This window comes from Heterocephalus glaber, unplaced genomic scaffold (genome assembly GCF_053883595.1).
Source record: "Heterocephalus glaber isolate CG9 unplaced genomic scaffold, H.glaber_assembly_v1.0 deba00001613, whole genome shotgun sequence".
NCBI lineage: Eukaryota > Metazoa > Chordata > Mammalia > Rodentia > Bathyergidae > Heterocephalus > Heterocephalus glaber.
In genome coordinates this window covers 15,535,896-15,559,385 of record NW_028258384.1, presented here as the reverse complement: position 1 = coordinate 15,559,385, position 23,490 = coordinate 15,535,896, and the positions used below count along the sequence as shown (strand labels likewise).

The 23,490-nt window shown below is 33.9% G+C and overlaps 1 protein-coding gene across 1 annotated transcript in view; it reads right to left on the bottom strand.

The window, feature by feature from the left end:
* Positions 1–23,490, bottom strand: part of Pcdh11x (protocadherin 11 X-linked) — a 108,674-nt gene that overhangs the window by 39,675 nt on the left and 45,509 nt on the right. The window contains exon 2 of the mRNA XM_021251257.2: positions 8,674–9,257. Coding sequence (XP_021106916.1) covers positions 8,674–9,213 — 540 coding nt within the window. The 5' untranslated portion in view covers positions 9,214–9,257. The remainder of the gene's footprint in view (positions 1–8,673; positions 9,258–23,490) is intronic.

Below are 23,490 nucleotides of genomic sequence, written 5' to 3'. Positions count from 1 at the left end.
CTGGCAAATAGAATGCAGAAGATCATCAAGAAGATCATACACCCTGACCAAGTGGATTCATCCCAGGAATGCAGGGATGGTTCAAAATATGCAAATCAATCAATGTAATACACTATACGAATAGAGCCAAGGACAAAAGCTATATGATTATCTGCATAGACACAGAAAAAGCATTTGACAAAATCCAACAAGCATTTATGATAAAAACCCTACAAAAAATTGGAATAGATGGTCTCTACCTCAAACTGATAGAAGCCATCTATGAAAAACCAACAGCCAATATCATACTAAATGGTCAAAAACTGAAATCCTTCACACTCAAATCAGGAACAAGACAAGGATGTCCACTAGCACCACTCTTGTTCAATATAGTTTTGGAAACATTAGCCATGGCAATTAGACAAGAGAAAGAAATAAAAGAATAAAGAGAGGAAATGAAGAAGTCAAATTGTCATTATTTGCAGATGACATGATACTGTATATAGAAGACCCCAAGAACTCCACCAAAAGTCTTCTAGACTTAATAACCAAATTAAGTCAAGTAGCTGGTTACAAGATCAACACACAAAAATCAATAGCTTTCCTCTACACCAATGACAGACTCACTGAGAGAGAAATAGGGCAAATAATTCCTCTCACAATAGCATCCAAAAAATCAAAGAAATCAAAGACCTTGTCTCGAAAACTATAGCACTCTGAAAAGAGAGATTGAAGATGATATCAGAAAATGGACAGACATCCCCTGCTCCTGGGTAGGAAGGATTAATATAGTGAAAGTGGCAATGCTTCCAAAACTGCTATACAGATTCAGTGCAATTCCAATTGAGATCCCAGCAGCATACTTCATGGACCTTGAGAAAACAATCCAAAAATTCATTTGGATCAAGAAGAGACCCAGAATAGCAAAAGCAATTCTAGGTAACAGAGACATGGCAGGGGGTATCACAATTCCCAACCTGCAAATATACTATGAAGCTACTGTGATATAAACAGCATGGTACTGGCAAAGAAACAGACCTGAGGACCAGTGGAACAGATTAGAAGATGCAGAAACAACGCCAGACACACTCAGTCATTTCATCTTTGATAAAGGAGCCAAACACCTCACTGGAGGAAAGATAGCCTCTTTAATAAATGGTGCTGGAAAAATTGGGTTTCAATTGCCAAAGATAAAAACTAGACTTATATCTCTTGCCATGCACTAAACTAAAATCAAAATGGATTAAAGATCTAAATATTAAAATAGAAACTCTGAACCAGTTGGAACAGAGGTTAGGTAGAACTCTTGAAGACATTGGTGTAGGAAAAGATTTTATGAACAAAACCTCAGTTGCCCGTGATCTAGCACAGACAATCAACAAGTGGGATCTCTTCTTATTAAAAGCTTCTGCACAGCAAGAGAAACCACCAGCAGTGTGAAGAGACAACCCACAATGTGGGAAAAAATCTTCACCTGCTTTTCCTCAAACAAAGGTCTACTCTCTCAAATCTATAAAGAACTTAAAAAATCAGACCTCCCAAATTTAAAGACCCAATCGAAAAATGGGCATCTGAAATGAACAGACATTTCTCAGACAAGAAATAGAAATAGCAAATAAATACATGAAAAAATGTTCAACATCACTGGTCATTTGAGAGATGCAGATGAAAACAACTCTGAGATTTCACCTCACTCCAGAAAGAATGGCTGCTATCATGAAATCAACCAATAACAAATGCTGCTGGGGGTGTGGGGAAATAGGAATCCTTCTCCACTGCTGATGGGAGTGTAGAGTGGTGCAACCACTGTGGAAATCAGTATGGAGACATCTCAAAGAACTAGGACTGGAAGTCCCATTTGATCCCACTATTCCACTGCTGGGGATCTTCCCCAAAGAATTAAAAGAATCATACCACAGCGATATATGTGTGCCCATGTTCATAACAGCACAGTTTGTGACAGCTAAAACTTGAAAACAGTCCAAATGCCCATCAACTGGAGACTGGATAAAGAAAATGTGGTTTTATTATAAAATGGATTACTACTCAGCCATAAAAAATGAGAAATTAGAGACATTTATAGCTAAATGGATTCACATTGAGGTGATACTCTTAAGTGAAATAAATAAGATAAACATGTATAAATGCTGAATAGTTTCTCTGGTGTGAGAAACTGAAAATGTAAATAGGGACTAAAATATGTAATGGGTTATGTGAAATAGGAAGAAAAGGGGCAAAGGTGAAGGAAGTGGGAGGGGTAGGGGAAAGGAAAGAAGATGGAATTAATATGAGAAAATAGGAACAAAATTTTGTAAATAGGGAGGAATGGAGGGGTTGAAGGGAGGGCTGGGCAAGAGTGAAAAATGAGAACCAAGAGGGATTATGTAAAGGTGCAAATTTCCAATGTTGAATGTCATTATATCGTATACCTAAAATGTACCAATGATTCGAATGAATAATCGATAATGCAAAATAGGAAGAAAAGGTCCAAAGGGGTAGGGGTAGTGGGAGGGGCAGGAGAAAGGAAAGAAGGGAAAGAAAAAATGATGAGAAATGGAAAAAATGGAAATAAAGTCTTTGTTAATAGGGAAAGGTGGAGGATGTGAAGGGAGGGCTAGTAATGGGAATAAAATAAGTGCCAAGATGCATCATGTAAAGGTACAAGTTCCCAATGAGAAAGGTAAACATGCTGTATACCTAAAATGTACCAATTAAAGAATTTAAGCAAAAAAATAATGTGGTTCTTTTATAAAATGGATTACTACTCAGTCATAAAAAATGAGAAATTAGAGACATTTATAGCTAAGTGGATGCACATTGAGGCGATACTCTTAAGTGAAATAAATAGGACACACATGTATAAATACCAAATAGTTTCTCTGGTGTGAGAAACTGAAAGTGTAAATAAGGACTAAAACATATAATAGGTAATGTGAAATAGGAAGAAAAGGGACAAAGGGGAAGGAAGTGGGAGGGTTAGGGGAAAGGAAAGAACGGAATGGAATTAATATGAAAAAATGGATAAATAGGAACAATATCTTTGTAAATAAGGAGGAATGGAGTGTTTGAAGGGAGGGCTGGGCAAGGGTGAAAAATAAGAACCAAGAGAGATTATGGAAAGGTGCAAATTTCCAATGATGAATGTCATTATATTGTATACTTAAAATGCACCAATGATTAGAATGAATAATCGATAATGCAAAATAGGTAGAAAAGGTCCAAAGGGGTATGGGTAGTGGGAGGGCAGGGGAAAGGAAAGAAGGGAAAGGAAAACTGATGAGAAATGGAAAAAATGGAAATAAAGTCTTTGTAAATAGGTAAGGGTGAAGGGGGTGAAGGGAGGGCTAGGTATGGGGAAAAAATAAGAACCAAGATGCATCATGTAAAGGTACAAGTTCCCAATGAGAAATGTAATTGTGTTGTATACCTAAAATGTACCAATAAAAGAATTTAAGAAAAAAAATTCGTTAATAGGGCCTCTCCAACGAAAGGAGTGTTATTATGTTCAATATAAAGTGGTGTAGACCAAAAAATTATGTTAAGCAAATTATCATATTAGGATATTTATCTTTGATTAGCATTGATCAGAACAGTGAAAGCCAACTAGGCCTCGGGAACCAAACCTCATACTCATTCTAATTAAAGAGTTCTAAGTCACATAATTTTGTCTTGTTTAAAAATATTTCCATCTTAGGTTTCGTTTTGTCAGGAGTTAAAGTAAGCATCAAATTTATTATTATTTAGATCTAACCAATAAAATAACAAATCATGTCTGCCCCTAATAAGAAAATTTAACAGTGCATCTTACAGTTATTTGGTAATATTCAGTTAAGGGGTATGATATTAATAAATTATTTGGATGTGGAAACACATTTGTTCTTCAGAAGCTCAATTTATAAATTCTAGAATTGTGCTATCTAAATATCCCACATGTATTATTCCATGAGGAATTATTATTAATGGGTATATTTAACTTAAAGCATTACTGCACTATGAATACTAATCAGGACTCTAATAATAGTAATGAAGTCAAAATTTACTTAAGCCTTATAGCATCACATTCTTATTTTGATATGAGTTGACAGGATCAATAAAAATATGCATTTATGAAAATAATGAATTTTATGCTGTTTTTTTTCTACACTGAAAGTGCACTTTGATAATAACATCAGTTTAGTCATTAGCATCTGGCTCTCTTTGCTTTCCAACACAGATCAAAAATGTTATTCTGCATATAATAAAATTCAGAGACTATAAACTCAAGTAATTGTAAAGCTGCAAATATGATCTGCTAAGTAACACTTCACTTTATAGTTGAAAAAATAAGGAAAAATATATCAAACTCTTCTGAGTCTCTTGGAGGGAAGTCAGCTAAGTAAGCTTTCTCAAACAGTTACAGACATTGTTTTGTTATGCCTGTAATCAATCTTTACTCCAGTCTCCTGATGTTACACACCTCTTTGAGTTATAGTTTAGAAACACTACTTTTTCAGAATGATAAAATTTGCTAGCTTTTTGTCTCCACAATATATTATTTGATGCATTATTCTCAGCAATTTGAGTCAACACCAATTTAAGTCGATCTCATCTAGTGAGATTTTCACAATTTGAATTTTCTCAACAGATTTCAAAATAAATCCAACTGTATCCTTATTTTCATAACTTCAAGTCTAGTCTTAATCAATGAGGAAAATGCTTAACTAAAAAAGAAACAAGGGCCCAAAGCCTTGATTATATGTATACAAACTCCAATTTACATTAAATTATCTCTTGAGGTTCCTAGAAAAGATCAGGATGCATTATGGGATGGGAGGAAATAGGTTAGAACTTGGAGTGCGATCACTAATGTGAGAAAAATTTATCTTTATGTACTGTCAATACAAAATGTCAATCTGAAACACTGTCATGTCTCCCTTAAGGAAACCTAAAACACTGTCATGTTTCCTTTAAGGAAACCAATAAGCAGATTGTCAGGGGGTTAGTTTAGGAATTTTACTGCTGATAACCTGCCAGGTAAGATGGAAGCCTAAAGCAAGAAATGCAGACATCTGTAACATCAGTATTAGAATTAATTTCCTCTGAGTTCCAGCCAAACAGAGAAGTAGGTCCCTGAGGTTTATATACATATCTTGGGTCAGTGTGGGTGCTTGAGAGATATTTCTATTCATGAAAGTGTTGCCTTCCCTGTCAATTAAAACTAGAAAAATTTTAAAAAGAGCTTTATTAATGAGCAGCCATTGGAATAAAAATGTAAAAGTTAAAGAGATATAGATACTGTACTTTCCTACTCTGGATCTCTTTCGAATACTAATATATCTGGTATGTTATATATATTGGTGTGTATATGTACACACTTATGTAGATATGTTATATGTATATAGAGATATGTACATATATATGGAGAAATTATATCAGAATATCATGGGGGATTCTCATTGCACCTGACTTTACTTAAAATACAGAAAAGACAAAGTTTCATGTCTGAATTTTTATGACAAGCGATAACAATAAGAATCCTTACAGATGAATCATTTTTTCTTTAAGAATTAACACTCTCTTTTAAAGATGCAAATTAACCTTACATGATCATACAGATAAATTTTACTTTAATTTACATTTTCTACCAAGCAAAATAACATAGTAATCATTTCATTCATTGCACATTTTCACCTTCTTTTCTTCATTCACTCTTTTCTTCTCATATCATGAACTTGCTATGACCCTCTTCTCTCAAGATTGTCTGCCTACTTTTTATCAAATCTAAGAGTCGGAACTTTGTTCACGTTTCCAACTCTATCATTTACTTCTGTTGTGATCATAAGAACTATACATATTCACTCTGAAACTCATTTTCCAAATATTTTAAATGTGAAAAATAACTCTTTTTAAGCCAAAGCATACTTTAAGTAATAAAAAACTGTATAACCTAAATTAAGATGTTTATATTAATGAAAGTTTTAGAAATAAATACTATGTTAAGTTAGAATATTTTTATATTACATACATTTGGAAACATTTAATAAATTGTTTCCACTCTTGCCTTTAATTTCAGTTATTTAATATAAAATTGTCAGCAGCAGGATCCCTTCATCTATAAAATGACCTAATTTTTGTTTTATTGTTTTTCTGTTTCTCCCAACCTCCCCTTGCTATTAAAACTTTTCATCTATATTTTATATTACCCTAGTTAGGACAAACTGATTTTACCATTCTTGTCTATTCAGCAAATTAATATTAATTAAATTCTCATCCTGCTTTGCAAGACCAAGAGCCTTTAAAAGAAATCAGTATGATTAATCTACTTACTTTCAAATTATAAAATTTACTAAAGTTTATGAGAGAGTCAAACACTTTATTTTTCTTTCTACCCCACCCCCACATCTGCTACTTTCATGGTAGGAAATTTTTACAAGTCAAAGTGAGCTCTGTTAATGTCACTCATGTCATGGCTCTGCATGCTTGGAAATTTACTTTGTGTTCTATTCTCATTATTTCTAACAGAGGCTCAGAACAGTATCTGTCTAGAGGGCCATCCAAATGTTCTGCAGTTTAGGCACATTGTATAGTTATTTAAGGCTTATCACATATTCTAAAGCCAAAAAAACTTTTTAGAGCATTTCTGTTTTTACAACTTATCTAAAAGCCTCCAGTGAGCTTTTTTGTCATTTGCTGACAATCTTTCAAAGAAAGTCAAATGAAAACATATTTAAACAAAGCTGAAATTGTGCCATGCAGTTTGTTTTATTTGAATTTGTTAAACAGCTTTGAAGACAAAGGAGAAATTTCTTAGAAATTCATTGTTGTCCTGAGGGAGAAATGAGAAAATTATTTTTTTAGTAAAGTACTGCATTTTAATACAACACAAGTCAGAATGTTGGTAAAGAAGAGACCCTATTTCTAACTCTTGATTTAAATTTGTTAAAGTGCAATTTTTATTTTGCTTATTAGTTTTATTTTCCAAATAAATTCTTTTTGTTGAATCTGTGCTGTCCAATATGATAGCAACTACTAGTAGCTATTATTATTAAAATTAAATTAAATTATTAAATTAAATTAAAATTTCAGTTCCTTAGCACTATTTGTGTTTCAAGTACTCAATTGCCATGTGTATCTAGTGGATACCATGAATATCACAGATTATAGAACCTCTATAACTGCAGAAAATTATATTAGACAGCATTACTTTATAAATAGTATCTACTCTGCTACAAAATTTATAATTTAAAGTGATAAAGTTCCCATTTCTATAAGTAATCAAATGTTTTATGAAACCATATCCAAGTGCATTTTATACAGGTACACCTACTCTTACATAGTGGAAATTCTTCCCAATTCCACCCCTGTCATAATTACATTATCATTTATAAATTACAATTAAATAAATTACATCAGAATAATCAAGCATGAAGTAGCATGTTTAGAAAGAGGAGAGCAAAAAATGATGGTTAATAGCTTTCAAACTCCTTAATAGTTTTCCATTTCATGTGTAAAGGAGATACAACTGTAGTGACTTCACCTAAAAATATTTATTTAAAAATCATTAAACCCTCTCTATTTTTACTTCATATACTCTAACATAACTATTTCACTCGAGATCTGTAATATTCTATTTCTGAATATATTCATAAACAAATATATCTTTAGAATATATCAGCATCAGTTGAGAAGTTTTCCAATAAGATATATCTTTCAGATCAAAATTTTAGATGATATGAATCTGATGCATATTTGTGTTCATTGAATACCTTTAAACCTTTGTCATAACATCAATCATATTCTCACAGTGAATAATCAGAAAATATTTGTAAATGTTGAAAATCTCATTATAAAAATATGAAAGCTGCTCATTTAACTGCACTGTACTCTTTCACATATCCAAATCTATGTTTTCTACTAGTCCCTGTAACTTATAAGTATTTAAAAAGAGTTGTCAATTCACTTGGTAAATGTGATCCTTATAACATTCTATTTGCCCTTTGTCTTTCCCATCCTAAGACAAATCATATCAAGCCAAAATAGTTTATTTTTCACTACAAGCCCTAGTTATTTTTACAGAAAATGAATAGTTACTTTTAAAAAATGAAACAAAATGAAAATATTTATCATTAACAGCCCTTGGCTCAAATTTAATCTCATTTTAATGATTCAGAAAATGCTTAAAATCTTGACTTGAAATCATCATGAAAAATATTTCATTAATCTATATATATTCAGAAATGTTGGCATAGTAGTAAAAATGTCATATACATCTCTCAGATAAATTTATTCAGCATCTTTTTAAATGGCAACATAAGGTTTTATATCTAAAATAATCACTAAGAAAAATTGATAGTTTTGTAGAGTTATTTTTAATCTTCAGATTTCCTTGTTTTGGTCAAGTTTGTAGAACTGTCATGACTTAAACAAATTAAAAGTAAAATACTGGACTACAATTGATTTGTAAGTAGCAGAGCTGAGCTTGTCTAACCTCTATAATTATAAGGGAAACATAAATGTTTTAAAAGGAATATACATACAACAGTTCATAAATTCCATGTAATTGCAAAAATGGCATTGATGAATTTTCTCCTATATGCTTTGATTAAACTGAATATTTGAGGTCATGGTTTACTCAAAATTTGAAGTACACAAAAATCCTGGCTTGTTGTTTGTAAAATAAAATAATTTATTTAACAAAATGTTTTAAATACACACCTTAATCAGTTGGTAGTTTTGAACTCCATTTATTCCTATGTCAGGATCAATGGCCACAGGGAGAGGATACCGAGAGTTTATAGCAGAGTTCTCTGGAATTGATATGTTGATGACTGTTGCCGGGAATAACGGTGCATTATCATTTATGTCTTCTATCAGAAAACGAATCTTAACCAGTTTAAATATTTCATCTGGCAAAACAGCAACTTCCACTTCGTAAAAGCATCTGGAATCTATCAAGATACCAGCGCATAATTTTTCGCGATCAATGCGAGCGCCAGTAGTGAAGATCTCACCAGTACTCTCTTCAATCCGAATCAGTGGCACATCCCCAGTCTTGTACACTAGCTTGAACTGCATAGGAGATGTTAAGGACTTGTCGGGAATGAGTGACAAGTTGAGGTCTTTCAACAAGTCACCTATTAGGACGTTTTCTGGCATTTCTTCTCGGACTGTATAGTTCTTCTCTTGGGCGCCAGACTGAAACACGACGCATGCTAACAAGACTGCAAATATATACGTCCCGGACAAGAAGTCCATACCAGGCACGACTCTAATGATTCTTTGTATCAAGATACAGAAAACTGACAAAGAGAAAAGAAGAAAAGAGACAAAGGAAGAAAAAGTAGAAGTAATTATTAGGAATTCAATCATAAACATACCTATTAACTAAATACTCAGTTTTAAATATAAATCATTAATTGAAATGTTAGCACAATTGACACTAATAAATGAATAGCAAATTGGTTTTCAATCAAATATTGTGCGTTTTTACATTTAGAAGATGAAAGAAGACCTAGACAGCAATTAAGAGACCTAGGGTATTTACAAGTACCCACTATTGATAAAGTACATGAAATATATTTTAATATACCAAGATAAAGTTAGTATAAGTAATTATAATCTTTAATTCAACTATTAAGAAAATATAAAAGGATATTTGTTATCAATCACAAAATACATTAGTATTCTTTGTTATGAATTTCAGAGGTAATTTTTGGCAATGAATATTTTATTTTTTATTTTTTATTGGAAATTTGCACCTTTACACAATCTCTATTGATTCTTATTTTTTTCCCCATTCCCCTGCCCTCCCTTCAATCCCTCCATCCCTCCCTATTTACAAAGACTTTGTTTCCATTTTTACATTTTCTCAAATTGATTCCATTTCCTTCTTTCTTCTCCCCTACCTCTCCCACTTCCCCTTCCCTTTTGTCCCTTTTCTTCCTGTTTCACATTGTCTATTATACTTTTTAGTCCTTATTTACACTTTTAGTTGGAGTGTCTTGGTAGCCTTTGCCACTTTGAATCTAGAGTCCATTTTGTTGCTGCCTATTCTCTTTTGAGCTGATGGTGGAGAATTAACATTCACTAATTGGAATGTAGAGAACTCTGAATGTATTATGGATATGTTCTGAGTCCTCACAGGTGACCTCGCTAAGGAAAACCATTGGCAGAGAGGAAATGCAATCTGCACTTTTTATGTATCCTTAAGTGTCCGCAATGAACATTTTATACAACATTAGGTATCATCAATTCTGGACATCAAAATACAAAATTTGACCTGGATAAAAGTAAGTAAAGAATCATGACATATGAATCACTCAGGAAGTCTGACTTTAAAGAAGTCCCTTGGGAGAGATGAGGGGTTGATGTGACAAATTCCTAAACATGAAAAAAAAACTATTGTGTGAAAAATGGATTTGAGTTTTCTTACTTGACTTGAGATAAACGAGAATAGGTAAGAATTATAGGGGAACAACTTTTACATAAACATAAACAAGAGCTCATTAAAAATTCTCAGTGGATAGAGAATATCATACACTTAGAGTTACTGATATAATACAGAAGCTGGACCATCAGTCTCCATCCACATATTCAGTATTTTTGTGTGTGTGTGCAAGTACCTTACTTTTTATTTTGTTTATTAATACATATTTGCAGTACACTAAGTTTACATTGATCTTCGAGGTAGGTACATGTACATAATACATCATGATTCAGTTTTATTCCCTCCCCCATCCACCTACCTCCCTCTCTCTGTCTATAAATCCCATTTCCCTCTTTTGATTATTATTATAAATTTTAGCTTGTTTATATGACATATAAGGTTTACATTCCTTGGGTATGTTTGGTACATATACATGACACATCTTAAATCATTTTCTTCCCCTTCCCCACTTCTCTTACCCAACCCTTGGCCTGCTGGAACCCTTCCCATTTGTAAAAATCCTATCTCTCTGTTTATTTCTATCCATCCTCTATTTTGCTATTTATTTATAATTGCCTTGCTTAAATGAGAGATACCATAGAGCATTTAAATTTGTGTGTCATATTTATTTCACTTAATGTTATATTTTCCAGGTATAATCATTTTCCTACAAATGTCTCTAACTTATTCTTCTTTATAGCTCAGTAGTATTCTATTATGTATCAATACTACATTTCTTTATCCACTTGTCTGTTGATAGACATACAGGCTCCTTTCAAGATTTATTTATGAATAGGGCTGCAACAAACAGTTGTATACATGTAGCACTATAATATGATCACTTCAGTTCTTTTGGGAAGATGTCTAGTATGGGCATATCTGGGTCAAATGGAATTTCTACATTTAATTATTGGAGGAAACTCAATATTAGTTTCCATAAGGCTTGTACTAGTTTACATTCATACCAACAATGTACTATGGTTCCTTTTCACAACAGCCACAACAATTGATGTTATTTAATTTCTTGATTACTGTCATTCTTTCTAGTGTGAGATGAAATTTTAGGATTATTTTAATTTGTATTTCTTTAATGGTCAGAGATGATAAACATTTTTAATTGTTTACCATCTATTTGTACTTCTTCTGAAAAGTGTCTATTCATTTCATTTGCCCATTATTTGATTGGGTTATTTATTTTGGGTGATGTGATTTTTCAATTTTTTATATATCTTAGATATTAGTCCTATAAGGAATAGCAAGCAAAATTTTTTCTCATCCTATAGGTTGTCTCTTTATTGTTTCCTTTGCAGTGCAGAAGCTTTTTAATTTGATATGGCTCAATTTGTGGATTCTTGCTGTTATTTCTTATGCAACTGGAATTCTGTTCAGAAAGTCCTTCCTATATGTATGACTTCAGGTATAAGTCATATTTTATCCTCCAATAGGTTTATTATTTCTGTTTTAATGTTTAGATGTTCTTCCATTTTGATTTTAGTTTAGTACATGGTGATAGTGAGAGACACAGTTGCAGCTTCAATCTTCTATATATGGATAGCCAGTGTTTCCAGCGACATTTGATAGTTTATTTTTCCTCCAAAATATGTTTCTGACCACTTCCTTGGATATCAAATAGCTGAATGTGTTTGGGTGTGTTTCTGTATCCTCTGTTCTGTTCCATTGATCCACATGTCTGTTTTTGTGTCAGTATTGTACCATTTTTCTCATTGTGGCTTTATATTATAACTTGAAGTCATGTATTGTGATGCCTCCTGTTTTACTCTTGTTGCCCAGGATTGCTTTTGCTTTCTGGGTCTCTTCTGGTTCCCTATGAATTTAGGACTGTTTTTTCCAGTTCTGTGAAGAATGCTGTTGGAATTCTTTTAGGTATTTTTGTATTTTTTAAAATTTTATTGGTACATTTTAGATATACATAATGATAACTCATCATAAGGAATTTGTACCTGTACATGATGTATCTTGCTTTTTTCCCATTCCCTTCCACTCCCTTCAACCTCCTTCCCCTCCTTATTTACTAAAGCTTCTTTTCCATCTATTCTCTTTTGTTTCTTCTCCCTTCCTTCCTTTCCCCGTCTCCCTCCCTTGTTCCTCTTTCCATTTGAACAGATTAGAAGATTCAGAAACAGCTCCAAACATACTCAGCCACCTTATTTTTAACAAAGGGGCCAAACACCTTCACTAGAAAAAAGTCTCTTTAATTAATGGTGCTGGAAAAACTGGATTTCCACATGCCAAAGATTAAAATTAGACCTATATCTCTCACCATGCACTAAACTAAAATTGAAGTGAATCAAAGATCTAAATATTAAAATAAACACTAAACCTGCTGAAAGATAGAATACGTAAAACACTTGAAGATATAGGAGTAGTCAAAGACCATGAACAAAACATAGACCATATGGAAAATACTACAAAGAATCAACAACTGTTATATCATCTTATTAAAATGTTTTGCACAGCAAAAGAAACCACCAACAGAGTGAAGAGCCAACCCACAAGGTGGGAAATAATTTTGCCAGCTGTTCCACAGACAAAGGACTAAAACTTAGAATATATAAAAAAAACTCAAAAGAATCACACCTCCCAAATTTAAAGACCCAGTTCAAAGATGAGCATCTGAAATTAATAGATATTTCTCAGAAGAAGAAGTACAAACAGCAAGTAAACATATGAAAAAACGTTCAACGTCACTGGTCGTTCGAGAGATGCAAACGCAAACAACGCTGAAATTCCACCTCACTCCAGAAAGAATGGCTATTATCAAGAAATCAACCAATAACAAATGCTGGTGGGGCTATGGGGAAAAAGGAACCCTTCTCCACTGTTGGAGGGAGTGTAGACTAGTGCAACCAGTATGGAAAGCAGTGTGGAGACTCTTCAAAAAATGAATACTAGAGATTTCATTTGACCCAGCTCTTCCCCTTCCTAGTATCTTTCCAAAAGAAATAAAAGCATCATACCACAGAAATGTATGCACACCCATGTTTGTAGCAACACGGTTTTTAATAGCTAAATCTTGGAAACAGCCCAAATGCCCATCAACCAATGAATGGATAAAGAAGATGTGAAATTTTTTATACAATGAAATAATACTCTGCCATAAAGAAAGATAAGCTTGAGACATTTCTATGTAAAGGGATGCACTTGAGACCATACTTTTAAGTAAATTAAATCAGACCACATATTTAAATACTGTTTCTCTGGTGTGAGAAACCAAAAGTGTAAATAAGGACCGAAATGTAAAATACATATTGGGAAGTGGGAAGAAAATTCTGTTGGAACTTTGATTGAGATTGCATTGAATCTATATACAGGTTTGGGGAGTATGGCCATTTTGACAATACAGTATTGGTTCTGCCTATCCAGGAACAGGGGACATCATTCTAATTTCTAATGTTCTTTTCAATCACCCTGTCAAGAGTATAGTGATACTCCAGTTGTAGAACATCTCCAACCTCAAACTTTCCACTACACCCACGGCAAAGTTTAAAAAAATAGTTTGACTTGAAAAAAGTTGTACTGGCTGAGAGTGAGTCATGCACCGTGTTTCATCTCTGACACAGAAGGGTGACACTTCAGTCTAAGTGTTGCTCTTGCACAAACAACATACCTTTATTTGCTTTTCCACTTATTTCTTAGGGGAAAAATCAGTTCTCAAACTTTTCAGTGTTCGAACATGAACTTGGAACAAATTGAGTTTTACAACCAAGGATTCACTGTAGTTTAGTTTTCATTGTAGAGGTCTTTGACTTTATTAGAATAATTACTAGGTATTTAGTTTTTCTTGATGCTATTGTGAATGGTATTATTTTCCTAATTTCCTTTTCATTGAGTTCATTATTAGTATGCACAAATGCTATTGATTTTTGTGTGTTGCTTTTGTAACCTGCTACATTGCTGATATTGGTTATTAATTCTAAGAGTTTTTTGGTGGAATTCTTTGGATTTTCTATGTAGAGTATCGTGTTATTTGCAAATAATTATACTTTGACTTCTTCCCTGTATGTATCTCTTTTATTTCTTTCTCATGCTTCATTGCTCTGGGTAATGTTTCAAGTACTATGTTCAACAGAAGTGGTAATAATGGGCACCCTTGTCTTCTCTCTGATTTAAGCTGGAAAGTTTTCCATTTTTCCTTATTAAATATGACATGACCATTGGTTTGTTATAATGTTTTTTATCATAAGGATTTCTATACTATTTTCTTCAGGATTGCTATCATGAAATGCTGTTGGATTTTGTCAAAAGCTTTTTCTGCATCTATACATGTGATCATTTTTTTCCTTGTTTCTGTTTATGTGGTGTAGTGTATTTCTTGATTCGCATATGTTGAGTCATTCTTACAACCCTGAGATGAAACCTACCTGGCCATTGTATATAACATTTTTTCATGATGTGTTGCTGTTGTAGTCAGGGTTATCAAGGGACTAGATTTAACAAAGGACACATAATTTATGGGATTATTTTATAATATTCATCCAAAAGTCAAATGCAGAATAGTGCAAGAAATCTATCCACATATTAGAAACTTGAAGGATCCAGCTGAAGGCCTAGAGCCCAAAGCCCTGTCCTCCATGAGTGCAGCCAGAGGCCTAGAGCCCACACCAATGTCTTATGCAAGTCAGCATGGAGGATGTACATGGGAAGGCCCAAAGGCCAGCGGTCAAAGCTTAAAAGCCTGAGCCAGTGTGGTGAAGGATCTGCATTACCAGACTGAGGGATCTACACTGGAGCCAGGAAGCGATGCTCAAAGCAAAGATCAGGACTCCCCTGATGATAGGACAGCAGCCATTCCCAGTGACAGCAGAGCCCCAAACTCCTCCTATGATAACAGCCAAGTTTGCATCAGGAAAACCAGCTATAGCAAGTTTCTCCAAAAAAATCAACATCTTATGTTCTTCCCTTCCAGTTCTCTTTTTATGCCATTGGCGGCAATCCTCAGGTAGGTCTTCCATGCCCAAACTATGCTGCTTCAGTTCAGCTGGGCATTAAAAGTTGACCATTAGTTAATCTGCCACAGTTGCATTTTATTTGCTAGTTATCTTGAGGATTTTTGAATCTATGTTCATTAAGGAGATTGGTCTGTAGTTTTCTTTTTTAGTTGGGTCTTTGACTATTTTGGGGATTGGAGTGAAGCTGGCTTCCAGAAATGAATTTGGAAGCACTCTGTCCCTTTCAGGTTATTTGAAGAGTTTCAGAATTGTTGATACTTTATCCTTAAAAGTGTTTTAGAAGGGCTGGGGATTTCGCTTGAGCTAGGGATTTAGCTCAGTGGTTCTGGCGCCTGCCTCGCAAGTGCAAGGTCCCGAGTTCGGTCCCTGGTGCCAAAAAACCAAACAAAACAAAACAACAAAAGTGTTGTAGAATTCAGTGGTGAATCCATCATGTCCTGGACTTTTTCAAGTTGATAGGTTTTGAATTATTGCCTCAATTTTATTGTTTGTTAATGAGTTATCAGCATTTTTCCGTCTTCTTGCTTTAGTTTTGGAAATTTAAATGAGTCTAAAAATCTGTCCATTTCTTCAAGATTTTCCAATTTGTTTGAAGACAATTTTTCATAGTAATTACTATCCTTTTGATTTCAATGGTGTTCATTGTAAATTTGCCTGTTTCATTTCCAATTTCATTAATATCAGTCCTTTTTCTCTTGCTACCTTTGGCAAAGGATTTGTCTGTATTTCTTAATCTTTCAAAGAGCCAGATTTTTGATTCATTGATTCTATGAATTGATTTTTCATTCTCAATTTTATTAATTTCTGCTTTAAGATTTTTCTCCTTAATTTTGGTCCGGGTTTGAACTATTGTTTCACTAGTATCTTGAACTTCCTCATTACATTATTTATTTGAGTTCACTTTGTTTTTCTAATGTGAGCATCAATTATAATAAACTTCCCTCTTTGGACTTTTATTGTGTCCCATAGGTTCTGGTGTGTTGTACTGGCAATGTATTTGCTTCCAGAAATGTATTAATTTCTTCTACAATTTCTTCTATGCCCATTGGGTGTTCAGGAGTGTGTTATTACATTTCCATATTTTTCTAAATTTTTGTGGTTTGATTGTTTTCTAGTTTCATTGTCCAATGGTCTATTAGTAGATATTGAGTAATATTGATTCCTTTATATTTATTTACCAAGTGTTACAGACTGAAACCAATATGTGACCTATTTTTGAGATAGCTCAGTGTACTGTAGAGAAAAATGTGTACTCTGTTGTAGGAGGATGGAATATTTTGTAGACATCTATCATGTTCAATGATCAAGGGTGTGGTGATTCAGCTCTAATATTCCTTTATTGATTTTTTGTTTAGTTGATCTATCTGTTAAATTGGGACAATTGAGGTCATCTGGTATGATTGTGTTCGTGTTTATTTGACCTTGTTGTTCAGTAGTATTTGTTTTATGAAGATAGGTGCTCCAGTATTAAATGCATATATCTTTATCAGCGTTATCTCTTCATGTCTGATTTATTCCTTTAACTAGTGTGTGGTGATCTTCTTTGAGTCTCTCATTAGTTTTATCTTGACATTTACTTTGAGAGGAAAATCATTATCCCTGCTTGTCTTCAGGGTCCTGGTGGATGCAATATTGTTTTTATTCTTTGCTTTTTACCCTATGAATATCTTTTTGGATTAGGTAAGTTTCTTGAATGCAATGATCTGTTGGATTCTGTTTTTTGATCCAGTGTGTCAATGTGTGTCATTTAATTGGTGAGTGAAGCCATTAACATTTAACGTTATTACTGGGAGGTGTTTATTAACTGCTAACATTGCATTCTTTCTCTGTTGATGACTTCTTTTCATTTACCTACTTTTGTTTAACCATTCACCTTGCTTGCTGTATTTATTGAATGTAGATTTTTGGCTTTGTTGGCTTTCTCATAGCTGTCTCAGATATTCTTGAGTATTTTCAGGAGTACTAATTTTGTATTCATACATCTCTGGAATTGTTCTTTTTCATAGAATGTACTTACATTTTCATATATTTTGAAGGAAAGTTTTGCTGCATATGTTAATTTAGGTTGCAAGTTGTTTGCTTTTAAGGTTCGAAATATTTCATTCTGAAATCCTCTGATCTTTAAATTTTTTGTTGAGTAGTCTGCTGTAATTCTCAATGGTTTACATTTTCATGTGATTTTTTGCTTTTCATGACAGCTTTTAAAATTGATTTTTTGGAACTTTTTTTTTTTTGGTACCGAGGATCAAACTCAGGTCCTTGCGCTAGCACAGCAGGCGGCGAAACCACTGAGCTAAATCCCCAGCCCTAAAATTGATTTTTGTTGGTCCTCTGGAATCTTAATTACAATGTATCTTGCGCAGCTTTTTTTTTTTTCATTGTAATCGGTTGCTGTTCTGTATAACTCACTTCTATTTTGAAGTCTTTTCTCATATTTAGGAAGTTTTCTATTATCATTTCTGCAAACCAATGTATTGTTCCATGTTTTCTCTTTTATTTTCTCTCCAACTCCATTTAGCCTTAGATTGGTCTTAGTGTCATCTAGTAGCTGTTGAATGAATTTCTCTTGTTCTCTTATCCTTTATGAGGCTTCTTTGAGCAATTCATCATAATTTACCATCCTGTCCTCAATTTCAGAAACCTTATCTTCACATTGGTCAGTTTTGCAATTTATGAATTTGATACATTGTTTTAAATCTGGTGTTTTTGTCTGATCCCTTTTTGTGCATTCTGTATCTGTGGCAAATTTGTCACTCATGCTTTGAACTATTTTGGTCAGTTCTTCCAATTTTTGTTTTCCCCAAATCCACATTGGTCATTCTGTTTAACAATTCCATGAACTTCTGGTTTGAACTTGCCAAGTTTGTCAAGTTTCTTTACCTCTTGTTTAATCAATTTAAAAATCTTCACTACCTCGAATTTGTTTTCCTCTCCATTGGAGCCTTCTGGATCTTTCATGGGAAAGTTGAGACACCTTGGCAGTTCTTTGTTGCTTTGTTTTCTATGTTCCTGTGTGTATGTATATGTGGTTTTTGTTTTCTTTGTTTTTCCACATTTTATGCTTTTTTGGCGCTGAGGGCTGAGGTCAAGTAGGATGGGGGAGATTGTAATTTATATGAAGATCATTATAGTAAGATACTACTTTCTTGTGATATGTTTTCAGTTTTATTTCTCCAGAGATAGTCCTTCAGCTATTTAAGTGATTTGGACTCTGTCCCTATATTTTGAGGAAATCATTATTTTTGTTTAAAACAGCATCATCAGATTAAATCATATATTGCTTGTATATTACAGACTTTGAATTTATACTTTCACCCTTTATCAATACTCTTTGCAGCCTATATTCAATTGTTATTAGCATTATTCTGCAATGTGGAAGGAAAAGTGGAAGGAAGACATTTAGGGATGGGTGAAAGAGGAATGTGCCTCACTAAGAAAGGAGATTGTTAGGAGGAAGAGTAATGGGTGAAAAAATAGATATAAGGTCAGATTCTGCTCAAAGTCTTCTAGTCAGATTGAAGGGTTAGTCCTGAGAGTTTTAAGAAGATATTTGGGGGGACAAGGATAGGATATAAGAGCGGAATGCATATTTTGGGCATGAGAAAAGCTATGAGATTGTTGGAACCTGTTGATATATTGGTGCACCTGTAAAGTAGAAAAGAAGCAAGGGAAGACAAATGGCTAAGACAAGGAATGGCAAAAGAAATAAAATAGAGAAGTCAGAATGTTAATACAAGTGAAGACTAGAATGACTGAGAAAGAGCAGAATGTGGTGAAGTAAAAATTTGATGGGAAGAATTTAAAAAGTGAATGAAACAAGTAAAAAATAGTATTGTAATAAGAGCCTGAGTTGAAGAAACTAGATGAGGAGGTGAGAAGAGGGAGATAAAGCAAACATCAACTAAATCAAAGCAAAACAAAATACACACAGACACACACATGCACACACACATGCACACACAAATATCCAGTGGGAACACAAATCAAATACTCCAGAAAGAGAATGTACATGCAATTTACATATGCCCACATTGCTAAAAACCCTGTGTTCATACTGTTCCCATCTTGCATTGGCTGAAGTCTTCTTGTAGGCAACCACACCACTTTCACCTCTTTCCCTTGTACTCAAAACCCAAACAAATGTAATCTCAGGAATTCTCTCTGCCATCTCTCAGGAAGGATGCTCTTCCTGGACTTGGTTTAGGAACTCTTCCTCCAACCTCCAGGCATGATGGGGGAATCTGTTGGCAGGTGCACTTCAGGACTATGTAGTCAGGGGTGCATTTGTACTTGAGTGTGGGTCCTTGGGATTCCATGAACATATTTGCATGACATCAAGGGGTCTGCAGGGGAAGGTGTGCTGGTGTGGAGCTGTGGGAATTGAGATTCACTATGAGACAGAATCTGCAGGTACTTTACCCTTTCTCTGGGGGGAGGGAGGGAGGCAGCTGTTCTTGCCCTTGTTGAATGCTAGTGAAGATACAAAGAGCTGCAGCATTCTCCAGTGTTTGGTAGAGAGGTGACAGGGCAAAGGGTCTGGTAGGTGCAGAGTCTGACACAAGTGTCCAGTCTCCACAGTACTCATGAATTATTCATTCCCTCTCTCAGGTTTTTTGGAATTCTCTATAATGGCTGCTTCTCAGAGCAGCAAAGCTGAAGCAGTATGAACCAGCTATCATGGTTCCTCTTCACCTATCCTGTAATCCAACTGCAAGTTTTTGTTTACATGTATTGTTTTCTGAATTAATTTTCTGGCTTAGGGTGTAAGATTCTCCCTCACTGCAGAGTACCTGTGCCTTCAGTAAGTTATCTGAGTACCTCTGAAGCAACTCCTACTTCAGTCAGCCATGCTGGAACTCCTGTTTGACTATAGATTTATAGATTTAGTAGACAACATTCAAGTACTCAGTGGAGTTGGACTAGAAGACATTGCAATTCTGGGAATTTGTTTTTAGATGGCAGACCACAGCCCATGTAAAAATGAGTTTTCACATCTACAAACTGATAAGAATTGCCCAACTACCAAAAAAAAAAAAAGCTTAAGTCTTAAAAATAAGAAAGGTGTGGTTTTGTATATTTCAAAATTGCTGAAAGTATATTCCTACATAAATAATTTGGTGAGATGACAAATATATTAATTATCTTGATTGAATCCTACAATGTAAACAGGGATCAAAATATTCTATTGTATCCCATTAATATACACCAGTATTATTTTTTAATTAAATAGTTTTTTTAAAAAGATAAAACTAAATGCAGTTTGAAACATTTTTCTGAGTGAAAAGTAAGTCAAAACAATCTAGAATTCTATTTTTACCCCTTGCTTATTATTTTTCATTCACTGAAATTTTGAATATCATTTCGTTTCCCCATTTAGACTGGTAAAATTTAATAAAGAATTTTGTTATAATCTGCAAAAAATTGTCTTCAGTTTCCTTTCTTAATTTTTAATTCCTTTTCTCAAGTTGATTTGCTTGATTTAGTCTCAGTATAACACATTAATTATTTTTAATCCCTAGTGCCATGAAATCTTCTAATATGCCTCTGGATATTACTGGTAGATAATATGTTATATACACAGAAAGTGGCATTTGTTCACATTGCACTAAAATCTATTAGATGATATTTTTATAATTCAATAGGGGTTAACACAGTTATCAAGGTATTTGGCAGTTTTAAAAGGTCAGTGAACAGATGATCCCTTAATCTATTATCAAAAAGTGCTAGTAAATGTAGGTATCTAATTAAGGAAGGTCTTAATATTATTTGGTGATCAATAACATTAAAGAAGTTTTATTACTGGTACTGAAAACAGAAGGATTTGTGATATAAATAACTTACTGTGGATATTATGATGTATTATATTACATTTTCTCATTTAATAGCTACACATCTGCATTTTCAAAAATATGCACATGCAAATATTGAGTGACACAAATTAAAAAAAGTCTTCCTATTTCCAATCAGCAATAGAATAAATATGTATGTTTCAATAATTAGCTTAGATTATGAATAGAACCAATAGTTGAGCTAAATAAATTTTAAACTATTCATTTCATAAATTCTGATCACAGAATTTGAGAAACATATATAGGTCCAACAACATTCCTGTGTTGATCAGTTAATTAGTACCATTTATAAAACATTTTAGGTATAGTAATGAGAAATACTATCCTCATAAACAACACAAAAACACTGTTGCCTGTAGTGTTGTATTTTTAGCATTACTATTCAATGATGAGCATTGAGATTACTCAGTATAAAAACTTGCTCACGATTTTGCCTCATGAATTACTGGTTTTACACTCTGTTATGAATGTGAAAATTCACTGTTGACACTGAAAGTTAATATGTACAGATATGTGTGTATAATATATAGTATATATGTATATACTATATTGGTATATATAGTGTATATATGTATGTGTCCTATACACTGTGAATCCAGGACATTTTACAAAATTTGAACATCGGTGTGATTTTATAAATACTGTGCAAATATAAGCAAAAATAAAAATGGTGCAGTGGCAATTGGAATTATAGCTACCACTGTATTCTTATCTTACCCTTAGGTATTACATATAAATTGCATATATATTAGAATATCTAAATAAAGAAATAGAATTAAAACAATGACCTAATCCCAAAAATCCCAATGCATTCTCAATCTGTTCTACTCTACCTTTAATACCATCATTAAATAAAACACTTTGATATCTGTTTCATCCCTTGAAATTGTTACAGAGATTTTAAAAACCTGAAGGAAAAGACCATGTAACTTCTAAAGCATAAGTGAATATGAACACTGGCAACATAGAAGGTGTATTTATCCTCTAATACTATGGCTTATATCTAGGTATCACCCCAAAGCCTCAGGCACTAATAAGTGGAGCTTTGGGAGTTGACTGACTCATGGGTATGTGATGCTGGATCATGAATGTGTAATACTGGGTTAATCAACTGATGGGTTTATAGCTGGGCGTGATGCTGGGCGAAACCTGGTGGGAAGAGGTGAGTCAGTGGGGGCATGGCCAAGAAGTATATATCTTTCCTGTTCTCTTGATTGCTCACTCTTTCCTGTCTGCCATGCCATGAGCTCTTTCTCCTCTGACATGCCACCCTGCCTTGGAGCCAGTAGACTGAGGACTGAAACCTCTACAAACTATAAGCTTAAAATGATCCTTTCCTCCTTTAATTTGTGAGTCTCATTTTGCCTTAGCAATGAGAAAGTAATTAAGACATCTAGTTATTAATTAATTTTGAAAGAATTCAATTCATGAGGGCCTAGTCACTTATCAAAGAAATATTTTAAGCATTTTTTCTATATCAAGCATTGTTTTAGGCTCTGAGGGCCAATCAGTAAGCAAAAGAGACAATAATCCCTGCCCACTGAGAGTTTACATTTGATCATGTAAATATTTTAGAATGTCTTCAATTCAGCATTCAACTTCTATATAATGAAGTTCTATATAATGAATGCCTCTTCCAGGATGTGAGTGTGCTTGCTTAAATAACCTGAATCTCCAGGTACTGTTTCCAACCCTCATATTTAACAATTGAAATTTTATTGTTATTGTTTTGGCTTATGTTTAGATGCCCCCCTAAAGATTCATGTGGTCACAGGGGCCCTTTTCAAAAGTGGCTGGATCTAGATTGTGTGATGCTCAGATTAATGGTGTGTGATTACCAAATCTGTTCACTGATTGGTTTGACATAGTTCTGGGTAGGATTAAGGGTACCCCACACTCGGTGTGAGTGCTACCTACCTTCAGGACAGGTAGCCTGGATACAATATAAGGGACAGAAATAGGACTAATGTTGTTATTTGCCTCTTGGTTGCTGCTTGCTACATTCTGCTTGCCGTGCTCTGCCATGGATTGTTTATCCCCTGCAATGTCCCTCTGCCATGGCACCTTGCCTTGGAGCCAGCCAACTATGAACTGACACCTCTGTAAACTGTGAGCTGAATAAACCTTTCTCATTTAACTTGTGGGTGTTGGCAATGAGAAAAGTAACTAAGACAGTTACCTTAAACATTAAAAGGGTTTTCCTTGTAGCACTCTGGGAGGTTTATTACAGGAGGAGGATTATCTGTTCAAAGCCTTCATAGGCAATTTAGTGACTTAGCAAGATGTT